Here is a 13,039-nt window from a genome sequence, read left to right on the forward strand (position 1 = left end):
CAGAAAATTCTGCGCATGTTTGCGATGGAGAAAAGTAAAAGATCCTAAAACGAGAAAGGGAGAGGGAGAGAGAGAGAGAGAGAGGGAGAGAGAGAAAGAGAAATGAGGGATCCAAAGGGAGAGTTTTTTGGAGTCGGAACTCTCTGCAAGGCAAAGCGCATCCGAGGCTCTGGGCCGAATGCAGTGTCGAGGCAGGAGTGGTGGTGTGCGGGAGCCTAAGAAAACTCAGCTGCTGGGCTCCATGGGAACTCTGCTATCCATGATTAGGGGGGAGCTGGGAGTTGACTCGTGCGTAACAGTAAAAGAAGCAATAGATGTCGCTTAGGGAGGTTACGTGCGCTGGGTGGAATCCGATTCCAGGTCTCTGTCCCGATGCTCGCCCTGTGTCCCCTGACCCACGAGAGTCCACTTAGCAGAAACTCTAGCCCTACCTCTCGAACTGATGCAAACTCTCCCTTAGTTTGTGCATGTTAGAGCTGGCCCCGCTCCATTTTAGAACTCCTAACCTTTTCCAAACAACCGCTGCTGACAGAAGCCCCCTAATGTTACTCAAAACTCTGCCCCCTCCGACACCCCACTTTGGTGAGAGGGTTCGGTGTGCAGCTGGCAGGGTGGGTCAGGGTGGGGGTGATGGGAGCGAGGGCCTGGCTGCTTTGGGGAAGTCAGCCTTTTGGCAACCAACAGGGCGGGAATTCGGACTGGTAGTTTGCATTCCCGGCAGATCGAAGCTCCCTGCTGATCGATTATTTGATAATTGATTTTCCCCACAGCCAATGCGGGGCCGCCTTGGCGGGAGCGCCTCCTGATTGGCCGAGCCCTCCTCCACCGCTGCCTACCGAGATTTGGGTGAGCTCATTTTCCAGTCGACCGCAGGGGGAGTTTTCTGCGAGGTTCCAGCTGGAGAGAGAAGGGAAAATCTTGCTCCGAGCCGAGCGAGCTGCGAGCCCCGGTTGGGGGTGTGAGGCTTCCAGCCCGAAGGTCGAGCTACTGCGACTGAGCCACCTCGGCAGATCAGAGTCGGGAGGGCTGAAAAATAAAAACAAAGATAACACCACAAAATATAATAATACAAGAGAAGCTCAGAGTGGGAGAATAAAGAGAAGATTTTGTTTGTTTGTTTAGGCCAGAGAATAGGTATTTAAAGGGAGAAAGTTAAAATCAGTGGCTGACTGGAGCCTCGGAGTTGTGGGTAGGGGCAGCTTTTTGTCTGAAACCTCAGATTCCGAAGTGCATGCCTTAGGCACTGGGACTTTTCTCTGAGCCGGGTTGCGGACAGGAAAGCGGATTAGGATACGGAGGAAAAAGGTTGAGGAGGAGAGTGTGGGGTGTCGCCAGGGAAAAGCTGAGGGCACCGGGTCCCATCAGGCCCGAGCACGGTCACGGCCGGAGCCCCTCGGCGCCTCGAAGACAAAGGCGGCGCGCCCGTAGCCCAAGCCGAACACTCGGGCCCTGCCGCGCCGCGCCCTGGGCGCACGGCTGCTTCCTCGGAGAGGATCGGGAAAAGAGGCTCCCTCCCCGCAGCTCCTCGGCCCGGGCTCCGCCCGCGAGGTCTGGACTGCAGCAAGCCCGCGTCGGGTTTCGCTTTCCGGCGATCATAAATAGCTGCGTGTTTGTAAACAGGCGCTGGGGGCACATTCCCGGCTCTCGGCTCATTGTTTCCTCCCTTCCCCTCTCACTTCGCGCAGGACCCCGGGGCTGGGGGGTCTCCGAGGCTAGGAGGTGTGGCCGCCCAGACCCTCAAAGTGAGAAAATGCAAGCATCCCCTCTCTTTGGACGGGGTGTCTACCTCTGACAGCAAAGACAAAAAATTAAAACAAAAAACCAAAAAGCCCTCTAAGCCGGATCTGCAGCGAGCCCCGGCCATCTCCCCCCCACGACCTCGGTACTCCCCGGCAGAGCGCTTCCCAGCCTCGCTCCTGCTCCTCCTCCCCGCTCTCCTTCTGACTTTCCGACCTGGAGCCTTTAGCCCTAAGAATCCGATACTTTCCTCATCACCCCCTTCCGCCCTGAAAAATACTGGCAGACCCCAATAATTTCGAGGAAAGTCGTGAAGTCTGTGCGCGGAGCCCTATGCAAAATAACTCCCGCGGCCGCCTGCCCGCGTTTATTCCCGATTTATTTCAAGCGTCAGCTTTGGGAAGAGAGTCTGGAGGGGGAGGGAGAGCGAAGAGCAGGGAAAAGAACGCCGGCGGCCGGGACCCGCCGGCGGCGAGGGCGCGCGAGGGCCCGGGGCGCGCGGGGGCCCNCGGCGGGCGGCCGGCGCCCGCGCCGCGCGCCCACCCCCGCCGCGCGGCCGACTTGCTGCAGCCCGCTGCATTGTGTAAGACGCGACCTGTTATGGCCACCACTACTTCCGGGTTCTAGCATTCGGGTCGGAATCCACCTCTCCGCCTGTGCAACACACACTTTACACACGCGCGGGGACTGCGAGCGGGCAGCATCGATTGTGGCTCCTTTAAGACAAACTCAGACAGACATTTTTTTTAGCCCTCCTCCTCTAATCTCCTTCCAGTGCAGCAGTTGCAAAGAGGGAGAGAGAGAGAGAGAGAGAGAGAGAGAGAGAAAGAGAAAGCGAGCGAGCGAGAGGAGAGAGAAACTGATTAGGAATTAGGACTGATTCAAGAGGAGCGAGCGCTAGGGCTTTGTGCATTTGAATATTAACATTTGAGGTGTTCTGACCAGAAGAAGACAGAGCGGATGATCATTCATTCACCACGTTGACAACCTCGCCTGTGATTGACAGCCGGAGTGGCAGAAAGCCATGAGATTTGGTAGTTGGGTCTGAGGGGCGCTCTTTTTTTTAAAAAACTGATTTTTGGGGGAGAGAAGATCTGCTTTTTTTTTTTTTCCTTGCCCCCGCTGCTGTCTTGGAAACGGAGCGCTTTTATGCTCAGTGACTCGGGAGCTTTGCTTCAGGTCCCGTAGACCGAAGATCTGGGACTAGTAGCTCACGTTGCTGGAGACGTTAAGGGATTTTTCGTCCTGCTTAAAATTTTTTTTCCGGGGGAGCTTGCGTATTTGTTTTCTTTCACACTGGCCTTACAGAGGATATATTAGAAGTTGAAGTAGGAAGGGAGCCAGGGAGGCCGATGGCGCAAAGGGTACGTATTAAAAAACAATTGTGGAACTCAAATGTGAGATTAAATTGAAACGTAGCTGAAAGACTCTGCTAAAAAGTTTTCTTTTTTCTCTCTGTCTTTTTGAATAAGGCTCCTATAGCCGTGGCCTAAAGCGAGAGTATTTTATTCAATGCATTTGTGGACTTATGTATGTTACATGTTAATTCGAGTAATCAAGTTTTCTACAGATTCCTAACCAGCAGCTATATAAATGAAAATACAAGCTCAGGCAACCATGTGGTTAAAAAATTAAAAAAACAAAACAGAAAACGCTGGATACCTAATGCTATAATGTAAGCCGTTCAGAGAGCAGAAGTTTCAAGCTATTTATACACTAAAATGAACAGCTAGAAACTTCTGATGTTATTGATTATGTTCATCCTTAATATCATTAGGAGTATTTAGGTTTTTCAAGCAAATAACTTTGTCATAGTACAATGGTTTTTTGGGGGTTGGAAAACAATCATCTTTTAAAATTTTAATGTGCATGGATTTTTATGCAAGGTAATACTTAGAAAGTTTATCTTGGACAAGCCCTGCACTAATTGGATACTAAGCACACAACTACTGACTTTTAAAATGCAGTACTAATTTCCCCAATATTCCTATTTGAATGGAAATGTAGTGAGAGTAAAGTGAGACAATGACAACCCAACTGAGGTAGTTTCTTAAAAGAAAGGGGCATCTACAAAAAGCCTTCCTTGCATAATTTGTGTCCTGGCCCTCAAAGCCCTGTTTGCAAAAGAAAGTTACTAGGCTGACACATTTTTCTTTGCTCCTTTGGTTCAAGCAAATGTCAGCGTTCTTCCAAACTCTTTTCACACCTCTGGCTCTAAGGGGATGAAAGTGGCAAGTTCTCTTTTCTTTGAAAATCATTTCACTGTTGATGCCTGCAAATCTTGAGGGGGGAAACTTGCCTGGAGGGAACCAATGAGAAAAATTTAGATAACTAAAATTTACACACAAAAATAATGACAATCAATATGAAAGTAGTTTTTCTAGAAGAGAAAGATGGGAGTTTGTATGTGCATTTGCTTTTGAATTTGTTTTAAAACTGATGGGCAGCATTTGCCTCCTTGACTTCTAGTCTGGGGAGAAAGTTCTTAGGAGTAGAGAAAATAGAATAACTAACTGTTCCAGCTATAGATTTTCCTTACCATTGGGGTGGAAATCGCCCAATTCTAAATTCAGCTGTACTATACAAGAAAAGCTACCCTTCTCTGAGTTTCACTTATAAGGGGGCCAGTTAATTTTGTATCATTTAGCAGAGTTTGTCTTGGAAAGCAGAAGAAATGCAGTGTCTCGCAGGGCTGCCTAGCCTCTTGCTAGCAGGGGAATAAAATAAGAAGCCTGTCTGAATTCACGTGCTTGGCGAAGCAGTTCCCAATGTAACTTTAAAAAAATTCCCCCTGGTGAGAAGGGGCTGTGAAACTAGGTGGGTTTGCCACACTGTCCTGGCACGTTTTATGATTGTGATTTTGAATTTCCTCCTATACAGACATGCACATTTTACCTTCTGCCCTCAGGGAGAATGCTTGCCTTTCTTTCCTTCCTTTCTTGTTAAAGGATTCTGAATTTCTGAAGTAGTTGATAGGGACACAAGTTAGGGCAAGACCATTCATCCTAGCCGGGACTCACCAAGAATCCTAAATTTTTTACTTAAAAATCATTTTAATGAAAATTCTCAACTTCAGAGATGCAAGGCCACTGGATTCCAGGTTGAAGGATCCAGCTGGTCTGACATTATATAAGCTCCGCGCCCTGCCTTCCCCCATTTGCCCGCCTGGCCTTCTGAACCTTGTTTCTCTCCTGTTTGTCATGCAGTACGACGATCTACCCCACTACGGGGGTATGGACGGAGTAGGCATCCCCTCCACGATGTATGGGGACCCGCATGCGGCCAGATCCATGCAGCCGGTTCACCACCTGAACCACGGGCCTCCTCTGCACTCGCATCAGTACCCGCACACAGCTCACACCAACGCCATGGCCCCCAGCATGGGTTCCTCCGTCAATGACGCTTTAAAGAGAGATAAAGATGCCATTTATGGGTAGGTACAGTGAGCAGCAGGTTAAATAGCTGAGAAGCCGTGCTTCCCCTGTCTCCCTTTGCCCTCGGTAAGGGGAAAGCCAGAGCTCTCCGGACTGGAGGTACGTGACTCGGTGACTTTTCATTCGTGTTGCATGGAGGACCTGGGGAGGCTACCTGCCATTCCGGACGCTCCCCTCTGCACACACGCTCCGCGTCCGCCCAGCAGCGTCTGGTTCAGCCGAGGCCGAGCCGGAGAAGGGGTGGCCGTGCAGGGGGAATTGCCCCAGGTCCCTGGTCCTCTCTCAGCCGGTCGGAGCCCTGGCTCGCTCCACCGCCCTGGGAGAAAGCTTTGGGGGTTTCTAAGTGTAGACTCCTTTGTGCTGGAACGAAACTTTCAGTTTAGGGGAAAATCTTTTAAGCCACTGATTGTTCTGACTGGCTAAGTTTACTCGGTCACCGTACGCTGGTTCTGCCACCGCACAATAAACCCCGGGGAGGGACAGTGGCAGGTCAGGCAAGGGAAACAAGCTTTGCATGTGTGAAGTCTGACCACTGTAGCCAAGGAGAGGAGCTCCATGTGAATTGTTGCAGACGTTAAGAAACTTGTCATCGTTTTCGTGCTCTTTGATCAAAGGCTAAACCTGAGGGATTTAGAAGTGGGTGCCGGGTGCTGTGGACTGTGTTGTTTTCTGGCTGCGGTTCACCCCGTGCTCCCCCGGCCATTCTACTAGACGCCGGACTGGCAAAATCCTTTGAAAGTCCCTTGCGCCTACTGTGTTGATGAATTTGGTGACCTATTTTGACTTTGCAGCAACTTTTATTTCTTTTTTGAAAAAATCGCGCAGCACTGACCCTCCCCAGCAGCACGCCCTCTCTGCTGTATTTTTCTGGTCCCTCGTGCGATGGGTGGGTTTGTTTAAATCCCAGCGTTCTCTCCGCAGCGTTAACTGCAAATGGTTTAGGCTCTGGGACAGAACATTTGGGGACGCTTTGAAAAAGACCCCACACTGTTAAATTCCCAGCTGGGCTGTGAGAGCTAAAGGAGCTAGTGAAAGACTTGAAGCATCTCCTTGGGCATTAGAAGAAGCCTTTTTCTTCTCCTTCTTTTACGGGCTGAGATAAGCGACATCTAGGCCCCTCGCAGTACTAGCTGCCTTCCCACTCCGCAGGGACAAAATAAAAGGCTTTCCCTGCAGGGCCATGGGAAGAAACTTCCTTTTGGGGGTGGTGGGGGCCACGGCCCGGGACAGGGACCGTGTGCAGGGAGCCGAGGAGGCGCCTCCGTGCTCTCGAAGGGCCTAGGGTGGGGATCGTAGGTGCGGCCCCCTCTCAGCCGGTCCCACAGCCTCAGAAGTCCTTTCCCCAAGTTAGCTGAGCGCCTGTCACCGAGCTCCCCGGCCTGGGCTTCGCGAGGCCGCGAGGAAGCCACTCGAAGGAGCTCCCCCAGCCCCTGTCCGCGGCGCCTTTCTCCTGCTCCGGGTCCTGGACGTGCCGTAGAGGGACAAGAGGGCTGGTCGGGTGGGAACCTTCATTCAAAATGGCTGCTGGAGCCGCTTGGGTTTTATTCTTAGCAAATGTTACCAATTTCTCCGGCCAGATAAGCTGCACCGATCCTCAGATACGGTCCGTGGCTTAGGACCTCCGATTCCCGGGCCCTAGGAGGCAGGGGAGGTGCGCGGTCACCTGGGTGGGGGGAGGGAAGAAGTAGATGACAAAATCAGGGAGGGGGTCCATGCCTCCAGCTCCTCTGGCTGCTTTTCTTGGGCACCCCCCCCCCCGACTTGGGACTAACCATTGTGTTATTTGTGACTGTTGTATTTTCTTGCAGACACCCCCTCTTCCCTCTCTTAGCACTGATTTTTGAGAAATGTGAATTAGCTACTTGTACCCCCCGCGAGCCGGGGGTGGCGGGCGGGGACGTCTGCTCGTCAGAGTCATTCAATGAAGATATAGCCGTGTTCGCCAAACAGGTCAGCAAAATAAATGTTTGAAAAGTAAAAGAAAAAAAAAAGGGACCACCCTCCCCCCACCCAGCATATTTGCAAGTGTAAGCAGCAAACAGGCCACCCTAAGCCATGCCTGTTAGAGCCACCCTGAGACTTTCCTCCCATGTAGCGCCTGCCGGGGGACGCAGAATCGCCCATACCCACCCCAACTCAAACTGCTTGACCCCATGCGGAAAGCTGCCTTTGTAAAAATAAAACCACCAACACCACGCGCTGGAGCTGCCTGCGCCGTGGCGAGCCGCACAGCCTGCTGTAGCAGCGTGGCTGCTGGTAGAAGTCACCCTGAGCTCAGGGTGTGCTTTCGGCTCGGTTCCCGGCGACGCGTTTCTGCGCGGGATGGACCCGGTGTCCCCGGGTCCCTCCCGGAGGTGCCATCCTGGCCCCGACAGTGTGATAAGGCAAGAAACTAGGAAGGTGACCAGACTGCAAATGTTTCTTTCTCTCCCCCCACCCCTTCTCACTTGTATTTAGATTCGAGCAGAAAAACCTCTATTTTCTTCTAATCCAGAACTGGATAACTTGGTAAGAGCTGACCCCTTACTCCCCTCCCCACTGTCCCCCCTCTTTGCTTTGAGAACCCCGAGGTCTCTAGACGGGTCTTCCCGCCGCTGCAGGTCGGCTGCAAATGTTTCAGTGCAGGGACAAGTGGTCCGGGACCAGATCCCCGGGAAATAAATTTATCTAGAGAGGGGCCGGGCGGGCGAGCGGCGCGGAGAAATGCGAGCTTTGTTTTTTATGACAGCCGGGCAGCGCCGCTCTGATCAGCGCCGGGATTTATCTCCAGGCCTGTCAGCGTGTGCGCTTAAACTTTTTGGGCTTCCCAGCCCTCCAAGTCGCGTCACGAGGGCAGCATCCGGGCAGGAGCCCCCAGACCACCGGTTTGCCTGAAAGATGTGCGGAAGGCAGCAGAAAGTTTAAAGTGCTGAGAGCCACAATTTGGGGACTATTTGGGCTACTTTCCGTGCACACCTTCCCAGGAAGCATCTAGTTCAGGGACGTGGCCCCTTAGGCGTGGGGTGGGGGCATTTGGGCTGAGAAAGGGGAGAGCGTCATGGGGTAGGAGAGTGTTTATGACCCCCACTTAGATACTTTGCTGTTGTTTTGGCTATTTTTTTTCTCCTTAAGAAATATAAACCTCTAGATGCTACCCAAACGCTGCTATTAAGTTTTAGTGTTATTGCCATAAATCAAAATAACTCTATTTACTGGGGGGGCGGGGTGGGCTGGAGATGCTAGAAGTGTAAGAGCCAATTTTCTGTGAACTAGGGATGGGGTGCTCATTCTTTTTGTGTCTTTGCAGATGATTCAAGCCATACAAGTATTAAGGTTTCATCTGTTGGAATTAGAGAAGGTAATTTCTCTAGCCTCTTTTTCTTTTGCCTCCTCACCCCCAAACACACAGGGTGGGGGGAGGGTCCAGAATGGCTGAAGTTCAGGCTTCTGAAACATTTGCATAAATGTCTTTCTTTCTGGTAATTAGTGTCAAGGCCAATCTTAGCGTCCATTTCTCTTTGCAGTTTAATTACAATTTCAGCCACTAAACCTGGGATCACAAACGCCCGAGCATTGTATTCATTCTTAATACCTCTCTGGCTTTTATAGATAGTTGTGATTCTATGCATCTCCTTGATGTTTAGAATGCATTTGTGAGTTGCTTCCCAGGTTATACCTTTGTGGCCTCTTCCTTTCCTCTTCCTCCTCTTCTTTGCTGCCTCTGAAAGGGGGGAAGTTTTGTTTAGTTTCACTGAGTTTCTGGAAGACAGTCCGAGAGCAGCCGCAGGTCAGACACGGAGGAGAGGCAGAGGGGGGGTGGGGAGGAGGAGCGGACGGGGAGTCTGGAGGAGGTGGTGGGAGAGACACATTAAACGTTTTGCAGAGACAAAGCAGACTTGATAGTTGTGTCAATTTCTTGAAACTGCACGCACCCCACCTTCACACTCAAAAAAGGGTGTGGGATAACACAATTTTGCTAGCTTTTCTATAAATCTCAGTAATAAAAACTTAATGCATTGTAATTCAAACTAACATTGAATTGCAAGCACACTGGGGTTTCTTGTGAATTTTTTCATGGCAGTGATGACTGGGGCCTGGAAGACACCAGTCCACTGACACCTGAATATTTTGAAGCAATCTTTTCCCCTTTAAAAAAATCAATTTGATACATTTTTTATGGCTCTAGGTGTTTTTTGTATCCTGAGTACTGGCAATTTGATTTCCTTTTTTTTTAAAGAAAGTATACTAAAATATGCCTCTTATGGATGGAAACCCTAATTACAAGTATTATAGGGACTTGTTTTGTCAGACATATGTCCTCTGCCACCGCAGTACTGGTCCTTTGAATATATAGAATATATATACAATATACATATAATGTATATTGTATATAATATATATGCATTTTCCTTAGACTCGTTGGGAAAGACCTATGATTAAGTCACTGGATGAAATTAAATAGTTTACCTTAAATGTCATCCACGCAGGTCACCTCTCTAATGGCCACAGCCCTGGAAGCAGATGAATTTAACACGGGTGTTGAATATGTTGTAGCCTGTGAATCATCTTGTCACTGTCAATTTTCTGGGATATCTCTATTTTGCAAGAAAAGAAAGTTATTCTTAATTCTGGATGCGTCTGGGGGTCTCTGGAGGACAATTGCCCAATGTTTCCCCTATTTGGAAGTTTGGGTCTCACAAGGGGGGTGGATTGCACTTGTCAGTGTCATTTATGCCCTCCTGATTATATTTCCATTTTTTATTTCCGTCATAATGTAGGTACACGAATTATGTGACAATTTCTGCCACCGGTATATTAGCTGTTTGAAAGGGAAAATGCCCATCGATTTGGTGATAGACGACAGAGAAGGAGGATCAAAATCAGACAGTGAAGACATAACGAGACCAGCAAATCTGACCGACCAGGTATGTGGTTTTCCATTTCAACGTCCGTGGGAAAAAAAAATCTGTATGCATATTGCTTGCTGGGTCACTACCAACTCCTTTTACTATTTGCATATGATTAAGTCCCTTTTAGATACATTTCCATCGAAATGAAAATTTTTGAATAATGTGGCTATTATTGCTTCATTAAGGCTGGCTCTGGGATTCGACCTGGAGAGATGAGCTTGTAAAAGCTTTGCCTGCAAACTTGACCTGTTTCTTGTCGCTTTTAATTTTTGTCTTTATTTTATTTACCCTCTATAATAATGTGAGTGTTAACTGCCAGTGACCGCCTCTGATTGTAGGGCTTTGTTCTGAAGCATTCCCCCCCCCTTCTATCTTGAAGAAAAGAAAAGTGCAGTGCCTGCTTATTTTTTTATTTTATTAGGCATAAACCCAAGATAGGTGGTCTAAGGAAGACAGCGAGGGTTTGAAATCTAGCAAATGCTGGCTATTTTCTCCCTGTCTCTACGGTTCATTAGCCTGTCTTGTCAGTTTTCCTCGGCCCAGCGCTTCTAGACCTCACTGAACATTGCTTTGTGCAGTGCTCGCTGCAAGCTCGCCCATTTTATTGTACTTCATAGAAAAAATAAGACCAGGCCAAGGGTATAAAAACAGATAAATATGGACTTTTCCTCCTTTCCACTCATCCTCCATCTGGTACGTGCTCTGGGCCCTCTGGGTTGGCAGCTTTTGGAGGCGTCCCCATCAGGGCACCTCGGAGACTCCCTTAGTGTGGCGGGTGGGGGGCCTCGCGCCACCTTGACTCTCAGCTGCCCGATTTCGCTTGCTTCGCCCCTTCCTCTCCGGTCCTTCCTCCAGGCCCTTCTTTCGCTGCCGTGCTGAATGCCGACGACTTTTATTTGGACTTGCTGTGCGGGGAGGAGGGGGGTGGATTTCTCTCCCTCTTTCACTCCAATATCACTGCTCGCTCCCAATGCCTCTCTCGGTCCAGTCGCTATGCCTCTGGATTGGTCCAAAGGAGTTGCAAAAATAGCATGAAAGTGAAAACGTGAGGAGTGGGTGGGATAAAACAGGGCTCACGACAGCTCTCCGTTGCGAATTGTTGCAATGCGTCCAGAGATTTGGGTTGTGGGGGCCTCCTCCGCGTCTCCATATGTAAGGGAAGGCCCAGAGTTGTTTCTCTTTTTGACTTGGCACGTGAGTCCTGTCTTGGGGGAGAGATCAGCCTGCCTTTGTTAAGCCAAAGGACCGCCAGTCATGCAGCTTTCCTTGCAAATTTTGCCACGAGCACTGCTGAGCAGCGGCTATTTTTCAGGGGTCTCGCCCGGGCGCCCGACTCCACAGTCTTGGTGTCATCTTAAAGTTTTCTTCTCTCAACATGACCCCCTTAAAATAAATCCCTAGCTTGGGTTTCTCTGGGGAACTCCGCCGCGGAGGCTGCACACTTCTTTCCCCAGGAGGTGTGGAGAGCAGGCGGGGCTGAGCTTTAAAAGCGCCGAGGCGCCGGCCCTTACTATTTTTTGGCAAGTTGCAAACTTTCGGCAGTGTAGACCAGTGCACAGGAGAGCCAGCCTGCGCAATCCCGGCGCGGCTCAGAGGAGGTGGAAAACCTGCAGGCGGCTGCCGGCTGGGCCTCTCCGGAACCTCTCAGACTGCCCGGCGCACCAACCCTCGCCCCTGAGCAAGGTTCCGCTGAGGAACCCTCGTATAGCTGCTGTTGAATAAAAATTGTAATCCAACAAGCCTAACTAGAAAATGGGATTCTAAAAGCTTCATAGTGCTGGGTACATAAAGCTATTTGAGCAAATTACAAGAATAGCTTAGGGGCATGAATGAAATCAACACTTTAATTGCCTCCAAAATGAAGATTTATACCCCATTTTCTCAACGAATCATTATTTTATTAAAGTCAAAGATAGAGGACCAAAGTTATGGGGTGTTTTGGGGAGATCCAAAATTGCTATAACATCACTGAATTCCACCCCCCCCAACTCCTTCGGTAAATTTTTGTTACCCAGTTACTTTAACCGGAGATGTGCAGATTGGTAGGCACTTCTGTTGAGTGAAAATACGCATTTTATTCTCCTCCCCCCACCTATAAAAGGAGAAGCGTGCCTCCCGCCCCCACCACCTGTAAGGGGGCTTCGCAGCTTTGGCAGAGCTGGTGGCGCTGTTGGCTTGTGTGCGTAGGCACGCTCTCAAGACCCCTAGGGCTCACCTGCGTCCCAGTTGGTCCGAGGGCAGCAAACCCAAGTTTGTTTTTTCTAATGGACCGCTTCCCGGGAGCGGGGAATGAGTGTAACTGGGCTCCCTTTGGAGCAAGGAGCACAGAGCACCGGGCGCACGAGGGCCTGTGCCTCGCCAGCAGAGTGGAGTCCCCTGTTCTGGGAGGTGGGGAGCGAGAGACAAGGCACATAGGCCGCCAGGTGGGCGCCAGTTTTCCCCACTGGAGCATGCTCACCGGTGCCGGGCCACTGGACCCCTAGCGCGGAGCCCCTGGGGCCAGGCCCAGGAAGGACTGCCTCGCCACCTGTCTGCGAATGTGGCCCAGCCAGTTTGAGCCTCGGCAGAGGGTGCGCTCCGGGACTAGATGCTTCAGGTGTGTCGCGAGCGCTGGGACTCGTTTGCTCATTAACCCCTCTGTCTCTAGGGCCTGCTGGCGGCATGGTTTATTTTATTTTACTTTTTTCCTCGGAGGGCGTGAAGGCTGCCACCCGCGCAGGGACTTGGGATAGACGACTTTGATACAAGTCGGTTTCCCGGAGGGCTCTGTCGGTGGAAATCCAGTTGGCCTTGTAGTGTTGTTGGCTTTTTGTATTTATTATTATTATTATTATTAATATTAATATTAATATCAGATTAAGGCCTCAGTAGAAACTGTGATCCCGTGTCCCCTCCCGTCTCCTCCCTCATTCCCACTCCCAGACCCTGAGGACCAACACCGGCGCAGCCCTCCCGGGCGCCCTCTCCCGACAGTCACGC

At 50.4% G+C, this 13,039-nt stretch overlaps 1 protein-coding gene across 3 annotated transcripts in view; it reads left to right on the top strand.

Moving 5' to 3' along the window:
* The first annotated feature begins 2,343 nt into the window (after positions 1–2,343).
* MEIS1 (Meis homeobox 1) overlaps positions 2,344–13,039 on the top strand; it is a 130,173-nt gene continuing 119,477 nt past the window's right edge. The window contains exons 1-6 of one of the 3 annotated variants that reach the window (XM_037048063.1): positions 2,344–3,101; positions 4,944–5,170; positions 6,980–7,121; positions 7,629–7,679; positions 8,458–8,508; positions 9,929–10,075. In XM_037048063.1, the coding sequence (XP_036903958.1) occupies positions 3,090–3,101; positions 4,944–5,170; positions 6,980–7,121; positions 7,629–7,679; positions 8,458–8,508; positions 9,929–10,075 (630 nt within the window). In that variant the 5' untranslated portion in view covers positions 2,344–3,089. Of the gene's footprint in view, positions 3,102–4,943; positions 5,171–6,403; positions 6,775–6,979; positions 7,122–7,628; positions 7,680–8,457; positions 8,509–9,928; positions 10,076–13,039 lie in introns of those variants that run through there. The other 2 variants (XM_037048061.1, XM_037048062.1) reach the window with 2 other exon arrangements.

Source organism: Sturnira hondurensis, unplaced genomic scaffold, assembly GCF_014824575.4.
Source record: "Sturnira hondurensis isolate 20B ecotype Veracruz unplaced genomic scaffold, ASM1482457v3 Scaffold0006413, whole genome shotgun sequence".
Classification (NCBI taxonomy): Eukaryota; Metazoa; Chordata; class Mammalia; order Chiroptera; family Phyllostomidae; genus Sturnira; species Sturnira hondurensis.